The following is a 23089-nucleotide window of genomic DNA, read 5'->3' as shown; positions in this document are numbered from 1 at the left end:
TTCTGCGCGTTTTTCCCCGCAGCATGTGCACAGCGGTTTGCGGTTTCCATAGGGTTTACATGTTAATTTAAACGCAATGGAAACTGCTGCGGACCCACAGCATCAAAATCGCCGTGGATCCGCAGTAAAAACCGCAAAGTGTGAACATGGCCTTAATTTTTATGCCCTTAAATCAGATAGTCATGTCAAGCAAAATAGGTAATAAATAACATTTCCCACATGTTTACTTCAACGCATTTTTTTTTTACACATTTTGTTTTGCAAGGAAGTTATAAGAGTTAAAAGTTGACCAGCAATTTCTCCTGCTTCCAACAAAACTTTTTTTTTTTTTTTTTTTTTAGGGACCACAAAATTGCACCCCTGAAGATGCTCAAAACCACATTCAAGAAGTTAATTAACCCTTCAGGTGTTTTGCAGGAATTGATGTAATGTGGAAGGAAAAATTAACATTTAACTTTTTTTTTTTTTTTTAAAAAATGTTATTTTAGACCAAAACTTTTTTATTTTCATAAAAGCAACACGAGAAAATGGACCTCAAAATTTTTTCTGCAGTTTCTCCTGAGCACGCTGATACTCCATATGCGGGGGGAATACTACTGTTTGAGCGCACGGCAGGGCTCAGAAGTAAAGGAGCGCAATTTGGCTTTTTGAATGCAAAATTTACTGGAATAATTAGCGGACACCATATCATGGTTGGAGAGCCCCTGATGTGTATTAACAGTGGAAACCCCCACACGTGACACCATTTTAGAAACTAGAGTCCTCAAGGAACTTATTTAGATGTGTGGTGAGCACCATTAAACCTCAAGTGCTTCACAGATGTTTATAACATTAAGCTGTGCTTAAAAAAAATAAAAAAAAATAATCTCATTTTTCCCACAAAAATGTTTGTTTTTTTATGTCATAAATTTTGCATTTTCACAGGGGTAACAGGAGAAAATGGACCCCAAAATTTGTTGTGCAATTTCTCCTGAGTACATGGATACCTCATATGTGAGGAAAAGCAGTTTTTTCCAATGAAGCTAACATTAAATGATTCAGAAATACACTCTATACATTGTTAATGTGGTAAATGACTATTCTAGCTGCAAACGTCTGGTTTGTAATGCAATATATTCATAGGTGTATAGAGGCCCATTTCCAACAACCATCACGCCAGTGTTCTTATGGTACTTTGTGTTTGCTAACTGTGTAAAAAGGCTAATGGATGTTGGAGATGCGGAGCAAATGATGGCAGCTATATCCACATCTGGTGGTCCTGCCTGATACCACGTCCTTTTTGGAATGAGGTGTCCTCAGTCGCGCATAAGTTACTGGGAAAGCGTGCCATCTTAAAACCTGAGAATATTTTTCTAAACCTTCCACTTTGGCCAAATGATAGTTATGCTACTAAATTAGCGCAATTCATTATGGTGGCCAGGAAATCATTGATCCCGACGAATTGGAACTCAACTATCCTACCTACCACACAACTTTACTCCAAAATTGAACAATTATACCATATTGAGGAACAAGCAGCAAGAGTCAATCATACTTCTGCTAATTTTCACAACATCTGGCAGATCTGGACCCAATTTAGGACACAATCTTCCTTTTACTCTACAGCAGTATTTCCCAAACTCCAGTCCTCATGGACCCCACAGGTCATGTTTTCATGAGTTTCATAGTGTTGCACAGGTGAGACAATTCCTAATGCCTTGATGATACTTCCACTACTTGCACAATACTAAGGAAATCCTGAAAACATGACCTGTGGGGTCCGTGAGGACTGGAGTTTGGGAAACACTGCTCTACAGTAATGACATAATTACTTAATCATCCCAAGGTGCTTCTACACCCTCTCCTACCTCTACTCCTTCCTTTCATCTCCAGTACTCTTTCCCCCCCACTCCTAATTCTATCCTCCCCAACTGTTCTGTCTCCTCTGATGCTCACCTCATTTATTCAACAAAATTGGAAGTGTCTGTAATTCCACTGTTTTACGGTAATTAAGTTTCTGCATGCTAGATATTGGCTGTTCATTTTACCGGAAATACTATTTGAACTTCTGTTTTCGGTTACGGTTACTTTCTCTGAGTATGTTTGTAATACAATATTCTCTCAATAAAAAGAACATTGAAAGAAAGAATACCCTTGAAAACCCTTGTGCGAGTATGTTAACACAGCTGAAAACAGTTTGGCTGATTAGAGAACCTATAAGCCTGACCTTCCTTTGAGCTAGTTGAGAATCTGGAGCATTACATTTGTTGGTTTCATTAAACTCTCAAAATGGCCAGAAAAAAAAACAACTTTCATGTGAAACTCGACAGTCTATCCTTGTTCTTAGAAATGAAGGCTATTTCATGCGAGAAATTGCCAAGAAACTGAAGTTTTCCTACAACGGTGTGTACTACTCCCTTCAGAGGAGAGCACAAACAGGCTCTAACCAGAGTAGAAAGAGAAGTGGGAGGCCCCGCTGCACAACTGAGCAACAAGACAAGTACATTAGAGTCCGTAGTTTGAGAAATCGACGCCTCACAGGTCCTCAACTGGCAGCTTCATTAAACAGTACACGCAAAACGCCAGTGTCAACGTCTACAGTGAAGAGGCGACTCGGGAATGCTGGCCTTCAGGGCAGAGTGGCAAAGAAAAAGCCATATCTGAGACTGGCTAATAAAAGGAAAAAAATAATATGGGAAAAAGAACACAGTCATTGGACAGAGGAAGATTGGAAAAAACTGTTATGGACAGACGAATCTAAGTTTGAGGTGTTTGGATCACCCAGAAGAACCTTTATGAGATGCAGAACAACTGAAAAGATGATGGAAGAATGTCTGACACCATCTGTCAAGCATGGTGGAGGTAATGTGCTGGTGTGGGGTTCCTTTGGTGCTGGTAAAGTGAGAGAGTTGTACAAGGTAAAAGGGATATTGAATAAGGAAGGCTATCACTCCATTTTGCAACGTCATACCATACCCAGTGGACAGCCCTTGATTGGAGCCAATTTCATCCTACAACAGGACAATGACCCAAAGCACACCTCCAAATTATGCAAGAACTATTCAGGGAAGAAGCAGGCAGCTGGTATTCTATCTGTAATGGAGTGGCCAGCGCAGTCACCAGATCTCAGCCCCATTGAGCTGCTGTGGGAGCATCTTGACCGTATGGTACGCAAAAAGTGCCCATCGAGCCAAACCAACTTGTGGGAGGGGCTTCTGGAAGCATGGGGTGAAATTTCTCCAATGACCTCAGCAAATTAACTGCTAGAATGTCAAAGGTCTGCAACTCTGTAATTGCTGCAAAGGGAGCATTCTTTGACGAAAGCAAAGTTTGAAAGAGAAAATTATTATTTCAAATAAAAATCTTTTTTTTCAAACCTTGTTAATGTCTGGACTAGGTTTTCAATTCATTTGGCAACTCATTTGATTAACAAAAGTATGAGTTTTCATGGAAAACACAAAATTGTCTGGGTGACCCTAAACTTTTGAACGGTAGTGTATATTACATAGATAGATAAATGGATAGATGAAAAGACGGCAATTCATGCAGCCACGTACTGTAAAATCACATCAGGAGCCGACAGGATAGAACAGATTGATTACATACAGTATATACACATAGGATATATAGATGTCAGTTACTTATACAATTAGTACAGTGTGTGTGTGCGCGCAACAGATTACTGTACATGTATTATTCAAATTTCTGAAAAAAAAAAAAATTTTGTGAGCTCCCACCTAATTTTATTAACAAGTAGAGGGAAAGCCGACGGCTGGAGGCAGAGGTTTATAACTTGGGAAGGGGGTAATATCCATGGAGCTTCCCAGGCTATTAATATCAGCTCACAGCTGTATACTTAGCCTTTACTGGCTTTTTAGGGGAACCCCTTCAAAACAATAACGTAGAATCACCCTATAGTTAATAACCAGAAAGGCTATGCAGACAGCTGCGGGCTGATATTAATAGCCTAGGAATGGGCCATGGATACTGCCCCCCCAGGCTAAAAACAATAGCTCTCAGCTGCCCCAGGAAAGGAGCATCTATAAGAAGGGCCAATTTTGGCACTTAGCCCAGCTCTTCCCATTTGCCCTGTAGTAGTGGCAAGTGATGTAATAGTTGGGGAGGTTACTAAGCCCATAGCCATATTGTATAAAAACACAGACACCCAGAATATAGTCCTTTTAATTGAAAGAATGACACAGACTCCTTTAATGAATCTTAATTTAAACAAACTTACTAAATAGCCCATTCCACAGATGCCATTGTCTTCTGCAAAAGAGTTAAAATAACAAACAACCATGTTCCTCAACTTTCTGTGAAGAAGATGATAATCCATTTGTCACATGACGAGTCTAGCTTTGCTACATCTAGATGGCAGGCTGCATGGTTGCAGGATGCGACCATACAGCTTGCCATCCAGCTGAGACACTGAGCGGCAGTGCTCCCTGGAGCGCAGATTTCCCTAGAATTGTTTGTGGACTCCAAATACAGAGCAAGTACTAAAAAAAAATCAGAATCCCCCTTCAAGTGACCTCATTTTGGAAATGATACCCCTTTGGGACTTTATATACAGGTGTCGTGACGATTTTTAGGCCATGTGTTTTTTCCAGAAATAAGATGTTGCAAACTGCCGTTGTAGCCCCCAGTACTTTGAAGTGACCAACTCATGCTTCTGGAGACACACACCCGTAAATTAGGCAGCCTCTCATCGCTACAGAAATGCCAAACATGTGGATGCAAAGTGTGGTTTAGGCACACTGGGGCTCAGAATGGAGAAGTACCGTATACAGTATTCTCGAGTATAGGCCGAACAGAGTATAAGCCGAGACCCCTAATTTTGCCACAAAAACAACTGGGAAAACTTAATGATTCGAGTATAAGCCTAGGGTGGAAAATGCAGCAGCTACCGGTAAATGTCAAAAATAAAAATAGATACCAATAAAAGTAAAATTAATTGAGACATCAGTAGGTTAAGTGTTTTTGAATATCCATATTGAATCAGGAGCCCCTTATAATGCTCCATACAGTTCATGATGGGGCCCATAAGATGCTCCATAGAGATATTTGCCCCATATAATGCTGCACAAATGCTGATTATGGCCCCATAAGATGCTCCATAGACACATTTGCCCCATACAATGCTGCACATTGCCCCATAAGATGCTCCATAGAAATATTTGCCCCAAATAATGCTGCACAAATACTGATTATGGCCCCATAAGATGCTCCATAGACACATTTGCCCTGTATAATGCTGCACAATTGCTGATTATGGCCCCATAAGATGCTCCATATAAACATTTGCCCCACACAATGCTGCACAAATGCTGATTATGGCCCCATAAGATGCTCCATAGACACATTTGCCCCATACAATGCTGCACATTGCCCCATAAGATGCTCCATAGAAATATTTGCCCCAAATAATGCTGCACAAATACTGATTATGGCCCCATAAGATGCTCCATAGACACATTTGCCCCGTATAATGCTGCACAAATGCTGATTATGGCCCCATAAGATGCTCCATAGAGATATTTGCCCCATATAATGCTGCACATGGCCCCATAAGATGCTCCATAGAAATATTTGACCCATATAATGCTGCACATGGCCCCATATAATGCTGCACAAATGCTGATTATGGCCCTATAAGATGCTCCATACAGACATTTTGCCCCATATGCTGTTGCTGCTTTAAAAAAAAAAAAAAAAAAAATGACATGCTCACCTCTCATCGCTCAGGCCCCCGGCACTTGCTATAGTCACCTGTCCACGTTCCACCGCTGTGCGCAGCTGTTCAGTCAGAGGGCGGCGCGCACACTAATCGCATCGTCGCGCCCTCTGACCTGAGCGTCACTGCAGAGGATGCGGAAGACGGAGCGGCGCCGATGGTGGAACGGGAGACAGGTGAATATCGCGCACTGCCCCCTGTCATACTCACCTGCTTCTGGCGCGGTCCCTGCACAACACGTCCCTGGTACTCCGGGCACCGGCAGCTTCTTCCTGTATTGAGCGGTCACATGGTATCGCTCATTACAGTAATGAATATGCGGCTCCACCCCTATGGGAGTGGAGTCGGGTCCATATTCATTACTGTAATAAGCGGTACCGTGTGACCGCTCAATACAGGAAGAAGCTGCCGACGCCCGGAGAACCAGGGACGGGCAGGGACCGCGCCAGGAGCAGGTGAGTATGATTAGACAGCTGCCGCTCCCCCTCCCCTGCCGACCCCTGGGAATGACTCGAGTATAAGCCGAGAGGGGTCATTTCAGCCTAAAAAAAATGGGCTGAAATTCTCAGCTTATACTCGAGTATATACGGTATTTGGATTTGCTTAATTTCTTTTGGGGGACAAAGTCATTATGCTTTTACAGAGCCTTAGTACTACGAGTAACGTGGAAGCACTCTATATTTCCGATAACAGATGACAGCCCTGAGTAGGGACTTTCTTTTTTTTTCGTGGATTTGAAGCTTTTTTTGGTAACATATTACATTTTGGATCACATTTAATCACTCTACACTGAGCACTTACTTTGGAGTTTCCATCTACAAGTGCTTCTCACTAAATTAGAATATCATCAACAAGTTAATCTATTTCAGTTCTTCAATACAAAAAGTGAAACTCATTATTATAAAGTCATTACAAACAGAGCGATCTATTTCAACTGTTTATTTCTGTTAATGTTGAGGAATATGGCTTACAGCCAATGAAAACCCAAGTCATTATCTCCGTAAATTACAATAATTAACAAAAACACCTGCAAAGGCTTCCTAAGTGTTTAAAAAGGTCCCTTGGTCTGTTTCAGTAGGCTCTACAAACATGCAATCATAGATGCACTCCACAAGGAGGGTAAGCCACAAAAGGTCATCGCTAAAGAAGCCGGCTGTTCACAGAGTGCTGTATCCAAGCATACTAATGGAAAGTTGAGTGGAAGGAAAAAGTGCACAAGCAACCAGGATAACCACAGCCTTGAAAGGATTGTTAAGAAAAGGCCATTCAAAAATTTGAGGGAGATTCACAAGGAGTGGACTGCTGCTGGAGTCATTGCTTCAAGAACCACCACACACAGACGTATCTAGGACATGGGCTACAAGTGTCACATTCCTTGTGTCAAGCCACTTATGACCAATAGACAACGCCAGAAGGGTCTTACCTTGACCAAGGAGAAAAAGAAGTGGACTGTTGCTCAGTGGTCCAAGGTATTGTTTTCAGATTAAAGTAAATTTAGCATTTCATTTGGAAATCAAGGCTCCATAGTCTGAAGGAAGAGTGGAGAGGCACACAATCCAAGCAGCTTGAGGTCTAGTGTGAAGTTTCCACAATCAGTGATGGTTTGGGTAGCCATGTCATCTGCTGGTGTAGGTCCACTGTGTTTTATCAAGACCAAAGTCAGCGCAGCCCTCTACAAGGAAATTTTAGAGCATTTCATTTCACGCCGCATTGATGCAGCAATTGATGCAAAAGAATCCCCGACCAAGTATTGAGTGCATTTACTGAACATACATTTCAGTAGGCCAACATTTCGGATTTTAAAATCATTTTTCAAGCTGGTGTAATAAAATATTCTAATTAACCGAGATAATAACTTTTGGGTTTTCATTGGCTGTAAGCCATAATCATCAACATTAACAGAAATAAACACTTAAAATAGATCACACTTTAATGACTCTATATAATATACGAGTTTCACTTTTTATATTGAAGAACTGAAATAAATTAACTTTTTGATGATATTCTTATTTAGTGAGAAGCACTGTAAATCTTCTAGTGACGTGATTCAGATGAAACCCCCAAGGGATCCATTCACTATAATGAGGCAGCAGAGTTACTCTGGTCACTGTCCGGCCTCTGTTCAGCGGTGTCCTTATTTTCAGAAGTGCACAAAACTGTGGCGGACTGCACTTTTATGCACACCTAAAAAGCAAAGACACCACCGGATCATAGGTCAGACTGCGTCCACAGTGCCTCCATCTGCCTCATTACAGGGAATCTTCTACCGTGGGTTCTGTCTGAATCAAACATTTCTGAGATTTACATGGAAATCCCAATGTAAGCGCTCAGCATAGAGTGCAGGATAAATATGTGCAGAGCCTTACTGCGATCTTTGGGAGGCAGAATGAAAAAGAAAAAATAAACAACAGGTGAAGAATTGGTTTTATGTATTTTTTTCGCCGTTCCTTGTGCGATACCAGATTTATATTGGGTTTTTAGGTTGGGCTGCTGTCACACACTAAAAAAAAAATTTTATTGCAAGTTTTTTGCATTGGCATATTTAGAGAGCTATAATTTTTCCATATTTCTGCCGACAGACTAATGTGAGAGCTTTTTTGCGGGATAAGTTGATGTTTTTATTCGTACCAATTTCGGACACATTACATTTTTTTGATCGCTTTCTATTCTGATTTTTTGGAAGGCAGAATGAACAAAAACAAGCAATTCAGGATTTTTTTTTTTTTTTTTTTAAATGTTGTTAATTCTGCCATTGTGCTTTTTGTTTTTATAGCGTTTATCGCATGGTAAAAATGACCTGGCAGCCTGACTCTCCAGAGCAGTATAACTAAGTCGGGGTCAGACTTGCATGTGCAATGCGAGAAACTCGCATCAATACGTGCCACTGCCGCCGACACACGGGACTGGAGTGTGTGGCTGCACAGAAATACATGAAGCTCCAGTCCCGAGTGCCGGTGGCAGTGGCGGGTATTGATGCGAGAGACTTGTGTGAGTTTCTCACATTGCACACGCAAGTCTGACCCTGGCCTTAGAATTGTAGAATTACAACGTACAAGTAGTGAAATAAAATTCAGAAGATTGTAAAAAAAAAAAGTTTGTGTCGCCATTTTCTGAATCCCATAATGTGTTTATATTTCAGTTGAAAAAGCAGAGTTTGTTTTTGCACCAGCATATGGATATCAATTAGCGTTTTTTTTTTTTCTCTTTACAGAGGCTACAGTATGGGCTAATTAATTTTATATTTTAATAAACCGGACTTTTATGGACACGGTGATACCAAATATGGTTATATTTTTTACATTTCTTCATTTTATTGGAGGAAAAAGGCGATTTGAATATATATTTTTTTGTTTGTTTGTTTTTTTAAATATTGCAAATTTTTTTTGCTTTTCAATAATGTCTACTGAAATGCCAGCTGTTAGGCAGTGATGGGAGTCATATAAAGGGTCGTTAGGTGTCCCCAGGATGTGTATGGAAACATTTAACATGCTGGAGAGTGTTGCAAATACAGCCACAGATGTGGCTACAATGCAAAATAAAAATGAATGTGGACTGGGTCAAGCTATTTGACCAAATCAGATTTAGGAAAACCAGAGATTTTCTTTTTGGAGAGATCTGTAGGAAGGTAGTGGGATGGATCTCTCCCTCTGGTCCGGGTTTTGCATGTGGCCCATGAGTATGACTCACATTTAATGGCACAGGTAAGGGTTGGCTGCGTCAGCGGTTTTCAGGTGCAGCAGAGCAGAAGGTTCGGTGCATGCCTGTCTGTGCAAGATTGAACACAGACCAGAGTCAGAGACTCGGGTAAAGCAGTCACCGCACCCAGGATTCCTACCGTGGTGCAGGCGCCTATGCCAACGGACTATATATGAATGGACCCAGATGCGATTCAGATGATGAAGTATTGGAACTTTAATTTGCAAAGTTTGGAAAATGAAAAATTTGTTTTTGAACTCGCCTGGGACACTGCCTCGCTACCGTACTGGCATGAAAGTTGCTGCCTTATATAAAGTATTGCAGCATATAAATAAATAGCCTGCTTATTTTATAGTTTTGTTCATTGTGGACACAGTGACACTGAATATGTATGATTTATTAAGAAGCTATTACTTTTTTTTATGAATATCTAATTTTTCAATATTTTTATGTGTCACTGTTTTATGGAAACATTTCTTGCATAATGAACTGTAGTATTTATTGGCTATGTATATTATTTTGGGGTTTGTTAGACATTTTGATATTCTTTAGCCAAAATTATTATAAAACTGCAATTCTTGATTTCCTTTTATTATTCTTTTCTTTTATGGTGTGTACTGGGTGGGATAAATGGCATACTTTTTTTTATAATTTGAGTCACTAAGGACATGGGAATAACAAATATGCATAGTTTATTTGTACTTTATCACAATACAAAAAAAAGAAAGTGTTACCATATTTTAAGAGCAATATCTTTTTAATATGGTCGCCGAGTGGGGTTGCTTGTTTTTTCTTTTGTGGGCCGAAGTATAGTTTTAGTTGGTGTATTTTTTGGATTCATGCCTTCTTTATTTATTAATTTATATTACTCACTTATATAGTGTTATTAATTGCACGTTGCTTTACAGACATTATCGACTGCTTTTTATTAGTTTTTTTCCAAGCAAAATGACCACAAAAATTGCATTTTTTTAAGTTTTTTTTTTACGGCATTCAACATGATAGGTAAGTGACACACTGGTTTATTAGTTCTTGTCATTACAGTTTCAACAATGCCAAAAATGGGTAGCGTATTTAAACAATGAAGGACTTAAATCTAGTGTTAAAACACCACAGGGGCAGATCAAACATCATCGCTCTCCTGCCCCTGTAGCATGCCCACTCTCTTCCCAGACCGCCACCCACATCTCTTCCTCTACTCCTTCACATTGGGGGGAGGTAGGTAAGAAGAAAAAAAGAGCAGGGGAAGGGGGTTCACAGTACATGCCACTAGGCTCAAACCCTATCAGAGCTTGAGCGGAGTGACATTTGCATAATCGTCAGGTTTGCTCGCATGAGCAACGAGTGTGAAGGAGCCTTGAAGCAGAGAGTCTTAGCGGAAGTAGGTACAATTCAGGTTATGATATCGGCACATACATAATTTTGTCTACACCATGCATGCTCCTGTGTGAAATTAAATAAAAGCCTCTCACCTAGTTAAATCAGATCTCATACTTTGCACTGAAGAGGGGCAAAACCCCAAAGCACTGTTTGCAAACCGAGATCCTGGCTTGGCTTTTATCTAAGGCAATGCGTGTTGAAGGCTTGATATTGACGTTAAAGGATTGCTGCTTCCAATAGGTGAAGTTCAAGCCCTCTTTCTCTCTACAGAGGCAACTGCCATGCAGTCATTTCTCCATTCCTAGGAATGCAAGATGGCGCCTGTTCTTGAAATTGGTGCGGGCCATAGTAGTAAGCCCTGTTTCTACAAGGGTGCTTTCACATTGTGTTCAGGCATCTGTTCGTTAGCCCCGTCAGGGCTTGTATCCGAACTCCACACAGAATGGAACTCTGGGGTATGCGTCTATAATAGGCTATAATGGTGCCGACAGAGTGACTGTGATCTGTCGTGCATGCTAGTAGTAGTATGGAGAGTTTAGTGTGATGGGACATTCTGCTGTAACTTCTCCTGACATGACCGCTACAGTTCTCCATAGAACTTTATGAGCATCTGCTGCCATCTTTCTTAGAAATGGGAAAATCTGCATTCACTAAAAACAAATTTTACCTATGAATTGAGAATTGAATTTTGAAACTGAATGATCAGACCAGGAGGGGAATGAAGCAGATGTAATATTTTCATGTGTTCCATTGATTTATGAAATAAAAATTAAAACAATGGTTATGCTTTAATTCGGGTACTAATAAGACTTCTTTTATCAGGTAGCACAAAAATGGTAATATAGAGTAGGCTTATACAAGTGCAAAAAAACAACTTAATACACTCAAGAGATAGTGAAAAATACATACCTGCGCACTCGCCATCTACACCGTATCCATCTGATCCCTTTAACTGATGCAGGTTTTCAATTTTCTCGGAGATAGATAGCTAAGACAGACATCAATGAAAGCAACAAAGTAAAACTAAAGTTAAAAAAACCTTTGGTATAAGTCGCATACATTACGGCGGTGACCGGCCAGCAGAATGTAAATGGACTATATACACTTACCTCCCATTTAGAGGCCGGAGGGCTGTGAAGAAGAAATGAAAGACAATCAGACAGGATCTTCTAACCTCCACTTCTAGTGCTGCACAGAAAGTGGCACAAATGTTACAAGCTCTCCATTTCCTATCTAATATTAGAAAGGAACTTGTCCAGTACTGAATACTACTTTGCACCGGAGAATGCCAGCTCCTAGGGGACAGCTGCGCCTTACTGCTGTGATCCTAGATTTACTATTGCATAATGACCATTATATAGGCATTTCCACAATGTGGTGTAACACACAATGATACGGCCTTGTGATAAGGCTTGTAGGTACCATGGAAGAGAGCAGAGAAGATGACTGACATGGCAGACCTACTCACTGACTGACAAGCTCGCTCTTTATACTTCACCTCTAAGCAGTTTCCACAGGGCCTATAAGTCTCCTGACGCTAGCTTAGAGGTCTGCAAAAGAAGAAATTGTAAACCCAAGATCTCTAGGCAGGGAGCAAGAACTCCACAACAGCTGTCTGTATATGGAGGGCTTTTCCTTTTGAAAAAGACTCTGGCCTGGCTAAATTATCCTAATTTATGTGGTAAAATTTGTTAAAGACTTCGACAGGATTTACATACATGTCAGATGTTTGGTGGTCAATGTTCTCGTTTATTAACATCCCTACCATATGAAAAATATTTTTGGAAGCTGAACAACTTTGACAGTTTTAGGCAATATATTGGAAAACTAACATTAACGGACAAGGCAAAGTATATATGTAAACGGTGTGCAAATAAGAACTTACTCTTGATGAGATCCACATATGTTAGACAGCATTTCGAGCTCTTGGCAGCTAAGACCTTTCTCAGAGTTTTGGAATGAGGGCGGGGATGCAGATTTGGTTGCCTTCCATTTTGTTTCTGTATGGTTAAAGGTGTAGATATTTATATAAGAACTTCAGAAAAGTGGACATAAACAACATTTAGTTTCCATCTCATCCAAACTATTTTTAAGCAAATAAAACAAGAAGAAATGTGGATCACCAGCAAATTATGCAAGAAGGCAGTAGAAAGCCAGCAAATTATTGAAAACTCTATGGTACATTATAGTCAGCCATAAGCGGAGTTTAGGCAAATAAATGTGGCTCTTTCAGGTGTATCAAACAAGCCCTCACCACCTATATGGCCCCTCCTGAATCATTAGTAGGTCTAGTCATGGAGTACCTCCTCCAGCTTATCATCATTCCCCCCTCGTTGAGAACTTAAAGCAATCTATGTGTAAGGCGGGCTATATACATCAGACAGTGGTCCACCAAAAAGCACTCTCCTGACCCCCAATGCGATAACTGGCCTTTGTATATAGGCTTCCACTCACCCATTGATGAACCACCAAAATGTTTGTTTACAAATAGATTTCGGCAGCACATGATTTTGTGTAAATAGTATATGTGCTGCAGAAAACAATGATAATCTATGAATACAGAACGATTGTATTAATGATCATTTGATGCACATGGGAAGTGTGGCTGGCCTGTCTAAACATGGCATTAACCCATGGCCAATAGGCCTACATGTATCTGATCGGCAGTCATTTAACAGCCACGATCGTGTAGTGTAAATGCACCATACCGCAACTTATCTTCTTGAGAACAAAAGGATCAGTAGAAATCCAACTGTCAGATCCTTATTATTATTTATTTATTTATATAGCACCATTAATTCCATGGTGCTGTACATGAGAAAAGGGGTTACGTACAGAGTTATAGATAACGTTTACAGTAAATAAACAGTGAAGGCTGGTGCAGAGGGGAGAGGACCCGGTCCTTGCGGAATCACATCACCTTGTTAACATTTCTGTGATCTCTAAAACTGAGAAAAAGCTTTTAAAAAATTTGTAGGCCTCCATTTCTCAGCCATACAGTGTAACATGGTCTGTGAACATTGCTGTGATACCTAAAACTGAAAAAAAGCTTTAAAAAAAATGTTCTGGATTGAATTTGATTGTCATCCATACATGTTTACGTTCTCTTACGTTACGGTGGAGTAACCTCCCAAAAAACACTTCGATTGCTGCAGGTGACCAATTTTTTTCCTTTTATTAAAAATAAACTTTGTTTCAAGAGCCATCCTAGCAATTACAAAAGGAGTAAGGCAAATCGAAATCAATTTCCGCTATTGCCTAAACCCAAGATATACTTTGTTGTTCAAACTTTTTCTGTGCAGATTTGTGACAAAACCTGAAGCAAAACCAGATGCCAGCAAAGTGAATGAGAAACCTGTAGTGTCATGCACACCTTGCGTATTTTTGACTTGCAGATTTGGTGCAGAAAATAATCTGCAGCATGTCAATTCTCTGTGCAGTTTTGCCCTGTGTTTTTCACCACTGACTTAAATCAAACCAACAAAAATGCAGGCAAAAATGCACCAAAAACGCACATTTTTGCAGCTGTGTTTTTCCTGCCAAGAGATGCAGCAATGGTGCAGAAATTTTACTCAACGTGTGCATATACCCTTATCTGTATTATATTGCTCACCCATGGACTATTCTGCAGTCTGGAGTACATTTGCTTGGTACATAGCCTTTATGAATCTAGGAGCACCAACACATGACAGTTCTAACAGAATGTGTATGAGGCTCTCCTTTCTGTCTAATACAGTGTGTATCACAGTCCCATATTTTTGGCAGTTCTTACTTCCTTCACAAATTGCACTGAAGTTTTCATACTTTATTTTTAATAAAAATTTGGTTTACTTAAAAAAAAAAAAAAAAAAAAAAAATTATATATATATATATATATATATATATATATATATATATATATATATATATATATATATTTAAAAATGTTGCATTAATTACAAGTCATTACACTGGAAAAAATGTATCTTAACATTTTTTTCCTGTAAAATGCAATTTCTTGTTGGTTTGGAATGTTTTACGGTCAGTCTTTAAAGGGCGTAAAAGTGTGACACCATTGTTCTCACCAGCAATCTGGGAGGCAGACATGCTTCCAGGGGTCTTCCCCATGCTGTTCTCCATTCATTCAGCACTTTCCACATCCATTTGAACATTTTAACTGCCCCTTAGACCGCTTCGTAGGGTCAGCCGGAAAAAAAGCTTTGCTTTCCCATTGACTGTCATTACTAAGCAAGTTAAGAGATGTTGGAACCCCCGACTCAGGTCTCCCCCCCAGCTAATAAAATGATCCAACTCTAGATAATTCAGCAAACATATCTCACCCCTGTTCGGCTACTTCGAATAGGACGGTCTCCAACTTGAGAATACCCAAGAAGCCATGCACCAGATGCTAATTTCATACATATGATGTGAAGCTCCCCAATCATTTTATCTTACTGGCAGGAAGTGGAAGTAATCTTCTTTTTGACATCCCTGATATCTATCCCGATTGCCTTTTACCCTTTAGAGTAAGTTCACACTGAGCGTTGTCTGCAGCTTTTTTATGCTAATTTTCAGCTGTTTTTTTAAAGTACCAGCAAAGCCTATGAAATTTCAGAAATCTCATGCACACACATTGTTTTTTTTGTCATCAGGATTTTGTGCTTTGTAGCGTTTTTTTTACATAGAGCATGTCACTTCTTTCAGCGTTTTTGCAGTGTTTTTCACCCATTGACTTGAATGGATGGTGAAAAAACGCTGCAAATACGCAGGTTGACTTTTTTGCAGCGTATTTGCTGCAGAAAAGTTAAGAACAGCAGAATGTGACATCACCCTCGGCTCTGCTACCTCTAGATGGCAGACTACATGATGCGCCCTTACAGCCTGTCATCCAGCAGAGCGGACATGAATGCGGGGCCCGAACATCCAGTGCTTGTCATGTGAATGACAGAGCGGCAAACACCGCTTCTGATCGGAGGTGAAACCATCCCCACCGGTCAGAGAGCCGAGGTTCCCACGCTGTCTTTTGAGGGCTCTGCTGTGATAGGAGGTATACGTTGTACCTCCGATCACTGGTGTCAGCTGATGGGACTACTGCTCCCATCATCCGACACCTTCTGGCGCTAATAACAGTGAGAGCAGGAGCGTATGATGGGAGTATTCATCAGCCGCTCCTGCGCTGTAAATAAATAATAAAAAAAAAACCCCGCATGAGTTCCCCCCTATTTTTGATAACCAGCCAGGCAAAACTCACAGCTGGTGGCTGCAACCCTCAGCTGTCAGCTTCAGCAAGGCTGGGTGTGAAGAATAGAGGGGTCACCACACTGTAATTTTTCAATTATTTAAATAAAAATTTTAAATAAATAACTTAAAAAAAAAAAAATGGTGTGGGGTCCCCCTCATTTTTGACAACCAGCCTTGCTAAAAGAGACAGCAGGGGGCTGGTATTCTCAGGCTGGTAAGGGGCCATGGATATTGCACACCCCAGTTTAAAAATAGCAGCGCGCAGCTGCCCAGAAAAGGCGCATCTATTAGATGCGCCAATTCTGGCACATCAAGCCCCGAGGTTAGTAATGGAGAGGCATCAATAAGACGCCCCCATTACTAACCCCATAGTCACATTGTAAGAGAACACAGACACCAAGAATAAAGTCCTTTAATTGAAAAAAATGACACAGACTCCTTTAATAATCTCAATTAAACCATTCTTATGACGTCGCCTAATTCCACCGAAGCCCTCGTTCTCCTGTAAAAAAAAAATTAAAATAAAAAACAACAATATCCCTCAACAAGTTAGCCCCAAAAACGCATTAAAAAATGCAACAAAACCGCAACAAAAACGCAAATAAAACAACATGCGTTTTTGCCACAGCTTCTTTCTTGCCAAGAAATCAGGTTTTTCTGCAGAAACAAAAACACAGCTAAAACGCCCAGTGTGAACGTACCTTTAATCTGTTAATTTGGTGTCTTGGAAAACGATACCTGGAACCACTATATTAAAATATTTCTACGTGAAATGCTATTTTTGGCACAAAACTTAATAGTCCTGGGATGGATGGACAATTCCTCCCCAACCCTGAGATCCTGGATTGAGTTAGTCAACTCAATAATACCCAATGAAAACACAGTTACTTTCATAAGATATGGCATTTTTGGAATTCATCCTTTGTTACACTCTAGGCCCTAGAGTCTAGGGGTATAAATAAGATATCTAATACTTGGATTCAACATGTTGGACCAATATAAAAATGGATACATCATGACCCAAGAATGTGTTTTCTCTCCTAATAGGTCTCCATCTCTATATAAAGTAATTCCAGCAACACAGTGTTGTTACGGTTATTAGCTATTGATCCTTCTGTTTTAGGATCAACGTTCAAGACTTTTCATTTATTCAAGCTTATGTTAATTGCATATTGTTGAGATATATATATATCAACTAACATAAGTTACTGTGCTAGAAGAATGTTCCATTATCATGATGCACAATAAAGCCTCCTGAAGAAACTGGCACAAATGACCAACGACATCTTCTTTCTATCCAGATGCAAGAAGGAAAACTAATTGTTTCATTCTTTCCATCAGGATGGCGGCGGCGCCTGCGCAGTAGCGGCTGACGCCATTTTGAGAAATAATTTATTTATTTTTCAGAATAAATGTATACTGGCAAATAGCAACTAAATGCATATTGTGCATGTGATCATGCTGCGGTGCAGGCACTCCCTGCCTGCTGAAGGTGTTTTTTTCAATAAAGGGAACCTGACAGCTGGTACATGCTGCCCAATCCACAGGCAGCAGGCCTCAGGCACTGGCTGTTCCATGTCAGCCATGTATATTTGACTCCAAAACACTGCTGCATTTTGGAGAAAAACATGCTATAAATGCCGCCAGACTAGTCGGACAGGCGAGTCCCCGTGGCTTCTCCCGCCCACTGCTGTGGATTGACAAGCCTCTGCCTACGTGTGCATATAAGGAGAGACCTGTCACTCTGCGGGCAGGAAGAGCCGCCGGGGAGCCGCCTGTCCGACTAGTCTCCAGCAGCTATTAATGGTTGTTTGTCTCTGACATACCTGGCTGAGATCATACCGCCAGCGCCCGATACACCCGGCCCACGGATTGGCAGCATTAATCAGCTGTCAATAAACTGAAATAATCCCACTTCTATACTTGTGATTTATGCAGTTTATGGTTGACACATGTCTGTGGATATAACGTCAGGGTCTGAGCATGGAGGGGCAGCATACATCCAGAAAACAGAAGAAAAAGTGGAATTTAAACAAAATGGCATTTGCTCCATAAGTAGCATGTGAGCGGCATCTAATTACTAAGTTCCATTTGGCACAGAGTCCTCATTTACTCACCCCACTGCTCCTGAATAGCAGACAGATTGGCTAGTAACTGCTCGTGATAGACTCGTTCCAGCTGGATGAATTGCATTGCTTTTTCATCTGATTGAGCAGTCAAGAATCATTTCCTTGCAATGATAATTATGGGCCACACTAAAGTGTTATATAACATGTCCTAAATACTAGGGCTCAAACTAATAGAACACACAAGTGGAAATCACAACATTGCTTAAGTCTACAAATGGTTGTTAAAGTGCTTGTCCCAACTCAGCGAGTAATAAACTGTTGATTGCTGGGGACCCCAAACCCACCCCAAGGCACAGGCTCCAGATGAACTCATTCAGTGTCTTATGGCTGTCCATCATGGCGTTAGAGCGCCCTCCAGTGGCCAGCTACTTCTGCTGTACATTGGCTGGCAGCAGAGAATGGCATGCTCCATGTATGAACATCTTTGGGGACTTGCTCTTATCAGTGAGCTCATCCTGATGGTCAGTCAGGGAGTTTGGAGCTGTTCTCCATCTTTCCTGACCTGCTCTCGGCTGGTTTATGACCATAGACCACATCAAAATTGAATATACAGGCAATCGAAGAACCTATGAATCCAAAATGGTGCAACATGTTTAACAAAACCCAAATGAAAAAAATATTTTTAGCTCTAAATATATGAATTTAAGTAAAGAAAAAAAGTCTACCTAGGGGTCAGCTTGCCTTTTTGGATTCACCTGCAGTGGCCATAAGTAGAATTAGACACAAACATCAATAAATGTTGCGCACAAGCCACAAATATCTAGGTGTACTTGGGATTTGCCTAAACTCTAAGTCACCAATGTACTAGATTTTATATAAAGCATTTAAAAGCAAGAAGGATACAGTCTTCTTCCTGGAAATAAGTCTCTGCGATCTAGGGAGAGAAAACAGCAGTGTACTGAGCAGAGTCCACAATGCAGGTACAGAACACCTATGCCCAGCTCTCTACATCTCAGCCCCATACCCCAGCGTTACATTTTATAGAACTAAATCGATGCAACATACTTTTTTCTAATTTCCTCTCGCACTAGTAAACATATTCAGTTTAGGAAATTAATTAATCTGGATTCATCTGCTTTATATCCCAATTGAGACAGGTGCACAATTTTGTCACTAAGTTACAAAGAATTTTTGCTAGGCCCAAGATATTGAGAACATATACAGTCATCACCCAGGCAGGGTAGGTAATAACCATGTCAGAGTTGCCCCAGTCCTAACAAGTGACCTCCGAACTAATCCCACCATAACGGGGCTGTGGATGATCATGCGTGCCTCTGCTCCATATACTGTCCATAGGACTGCCGGGTACAGACTTCGCCGCTCTCCAGGAGTCCCACAGGGGTGGGGAAACCTCTCAATTGTGTCAGGTCATTGGAGCTCCGTTCTCCAAATTGGTCAAGATCTCAGCATTTAAATGCACATCGATCCACAAGTTATGAGGAACAGCTTCTTCCTTCCGTACCGAGTCTCTAGAAATGTCTGCGGGTTTTAACCATGTGGAGAAATCAATGTATGGAAATACTCCTTACTAGAATATAAAAGGAAACTTGGTAGCAGGTTTTTACTATGTAATCTGAGAGCACTATGATGTAGGGGCAGAGACCCTGATTCCAGTGATGTGTCACTTACTGCAGTTTTGATAAATCCCTGTTTTCTCTGCTGCAGATCTAGCAGTTCTCTGAATGCTGAGCCCTGTATAACCCCACTGATTGGCAGCTCTGTGTACACCGAATAGGCAGAAATTAGTGGTGGGGTTAGACTAAATATAGCAGGTTTCTAGTCCTTTAGTGATAAAATTACTGTTGTGTCAGCAGGAGATTATCAATACTACTTCAAGGAGCCAAGTAAGTGACACATTACTGGAATCAGAGTCTCTGTCTCTACAACATGCTGCTCTCACATTAGATGATAAAGAGCAACACAACTCAGCATATCAGTATATAAAATATTTTACCTGGGACACACCCGATAATAATTACCAACAAAAATAAATATGGTGCACTGAAGTCTCATAAAACATAGCTTTTATTGAAATAATGAATATAAAAAAAACAATTGAGATAAAAAAGTGTAACACAATGGAGGACCACATGTATAGAAATAAACATCCACTAAAATGTATGGTGCTTGGTCACAGAATATGCTTTCCTGTGCACATGTATTCCATATACAAATGCACAGGAACACGTTCTGTTACCAAGCAACATACATTTTAGTGTACATTTATTTCTATACATGTAGTCCTCCATTGTGTTATTTTTTTTTTTTTTTTTTATCTCCAGTGTTTTTTTATTTTCATTATTTCAATACAAGCTACGGTATGTTTTAGGAGACTTCAGTGCAGCATATTTTTCTTTGTTGGTAATTCTCAGAAAAGCTGGTAGAAAACTACAGATTCACTGTAACAAAAAAGATTGCTCTCAGTGCTGTAAGATGCGCGCTGGAACAAAAAGCAGGAAGAGAAAAAAAGAGTCATGTGTGTAAAGGTAGGGGCCTTCTTATATTAGTCAGGGATACTCTTCTGAGGCAGAATTAGGATTTGGGACACACTCCATTGCGAGACCATTGATTCAGATATACATATTCCAGTTGAACGTTCCCTTATAGGGGTTTTCCTACAAACAAAGTTCATTGTAATCAATAGAATTTGGAATAATAACTTCCACAATTACCGTATATACTCTAGTATAAGCCGACGAGTATAAGAAGAGGCACCTAATTTTGCCACGGAAAACTGAGTAAGGTTATTGACCTGAGTATAAGCCGGGTATGTATTGTCCCCTCATCCCTGTCCTGGTATGCATGGCTCCCCCTGTCCTGGTATGCATTGCTCCCCCTGTCCTGGTATGTGGCTCACCCGTTTTGTCCTGGTATGTGTGGCTTCCCCGTCCTGCCCTTGCATGTGTGGCTCCCCCCGTCCTGACCTGGTATGTGTGCCTCCCCATTCCTGTCCTGGTATGTGGCTTCCCCGTTTTGTCCTGGTATGTGTGCCTCCCCCGTCCTGTCTTGGTATGTGTGGCTCCCCCCGTCCTGACCTGGTATGTGGCTTCCCCGTTTTGTCCTGGTATGTGTGGCTCCCCCCACCCTGTCCTGGTATGTGGCTCCCCCATTTTGTCCTGGTATGTGTGGCTCCCCCCACCCTGTCCTGGTATGTGGCTCCCCCATTTTGCCCTGGTATGTGTGGCTCCCCCCGTCGCTGTCCTGGTACACGTGGCTCCCCCATCCTGTCCTTGTATGTGTAGCTCCCATGTCCTGTCCGGCTATGTGTGGCTCCGCCCGTCCTGACCTGGTATGTGTGGCTCCCCCTGTTGTATGCATGGCTCCCCCTGTCCTGGTATGCATGGCTCCCCCGTTTTGTCCTGGTATGTGTGGCTTCCCCGTCCTGTCCTTGCATGTGTGGCTCCCCCCGTCCTGACCTGGTATGTGTGCCTTCCCAATCCTGTCCTGGTATGTGGCTTCCCCGTTTTGTCCTGGTATGTGTGCCTCCCCCGTCCTGTCTTGGTATGTGTGGCTCCCCCCGTCCTGACCTGGTATGTGGCTCCCCCCACCCTGTCCTGGTATGTGGCTCCCCCATTTTGCCCTGGTATGTGTGGCTCCCCCCGTCGCTGTCCTGGTACACGTGGCTCCTCCACCCTGTCCTTGTATGTGTAGTTCCCATGTCCTGTCCGGCTATGTGTGGCTCCGCCCGTCCTGACCTGGTATGTGTGGCTCCCCCTGTTGTATGCATGGCTCCCCTAGTCGCTGTATGCATGGCTTAGCTCCCCTGGTCGTTGTATGCATGGCTCGCCCCCCCAGTCCCATCGTTGTAAGCATGATTCACCCTCCCCTGTCACTGAATCTCCATTGTCCCGGCGCTGCAGCTCTTCCTGTGCTGAGCGGTCATGTGGTACCGCTCATTAAGGTAATGAATATGCACTCTACACCTATGGGAGTGGAGACGAGGGTATATTCATTACCTTAATGAGCAGTGCGTGACAGCTCAGCACAGGAAGAGCTGCCAGCGCAATGGAGATGCAGGGACGGAGATGTTGGGATGGCACGAGGAAGGTGATGTCTTCAGGAAGCCGGCGGCTGCAGCTGTCACTGTGCCACAGCCGCCAGCTCCTGCCCCTGCTCTGCTGCTCCCCCTCCCGCTTTCTGGATAATGACTCGTGTATAATCCAAGAGGGGAGTTTTCAGAACAAAAAAAAATGTGCTGAAAATCTTGGCTTATACGCAAGTATATACGGTAGATATATTTTAAAATAATGTTCCTGTGCTCAGATAATCTTATACATGTGTCCCTGCTGTGTACTGTGTAATGGCCGTGTCTGACCGTACAGGGACATGTCTGATCATATCACCGCTCCTGGGCGGGGGAGGAAGCAAGAGAGTATACAGACATTACAGTAGGGGATCACAAGTAATTCTTTTTGTGAGGTAAAACATTTCACTGCATGCTTTTAAGCAAAGTTTACCAGAAAGTAAAAATCAGTTACGATCTCCTGCTGTCCTGTCTGTATACTCTTTTGCGTCCTCCCCCGCCCAGGAGCTGTGGTATGATCAGACCATGTCCCTGTACGCTGAGACACAGCCATTACACAGTACATAGCAGGGGCACATTTATAAGATTAAGTCAGCACAGGAACATTTTTTTTTTTTTTAATACATCCAATCGTGGAAATTATTATTATTCAAAGATCTATTGATTAAAATGTTAATTGAAATTAACTCTATTGGTGGGAAACCCCCTTTAAGGGTAGGTGCACATGATCAGTGAACGCTGTGGGTTGGATGCTGCGTACCATGTCATTTTCTCTTGCGAGGACGCCAGCCTCTGTAAGAGAAATGTCACCTGAACAATGTTTTGGACGCGATGAATCTACAAGGCTCAATGAGCACATGCGGATTCACCTGCGTTCAATAGCTGGCAGCGCTGCCGATTCCTGACCGTATGCTCATACTCTAAGAT

General features: G+C 41.6%; 1 protein-coding gene across 2 annotated transcripts in view; it reads right to left on the bottom strand.

Annotated features, from left to right (window-relative positions):
• The window catches only part of CNST (consortin, connexin sorting protein), a 189578-nt gene that overhangs the window by 91824 nt on the left and 74665 nt on the right, over positions 1-23089 (bottom strand). For both annotated transcript variants that reach the window (XM_077283170.1, XM_077283169.1), the window contains exons 4-8: positions 18982-19012; positions 18127-18213; positions 12675-12789; positions 11899-11920; positions 11699-11777 (exon numbers count right to left, since the gene is read on the bottom strand). In XM_077283170.1, the coding sequence (XP_077139285.1) occupies positions 11699-11777; positions 11899-11920; positions 12675-12789; positions 18127-18213; positions 18982-19012 (334 nt within the window). The remainder of the gene's footprint in view (positions 1-11698; positions 11778-11898; positions 11921-12674; positions 12790-18126; positions 18214-18981; positions 19013-23089) is intronic.

Source organism: Ranitomeya variabilis, chromosome 2 (assembly GCF_051348905.1).
Source record: "Ranitomeya variabilis isolate aRanVar5 chromosome 2, aRanVar5.hap1, whole genome shotgun sequence".
Classification (NCBI taxonomy): Eukaryota; Metazoa; Chordata; class Amphibia; order Anura; family Dendrobatidae; genus Ranitomeya; species Ranitomeya variabilis.
This window is presented reverse-complemented; position numbering and strand designations above follow the sequence as displayed.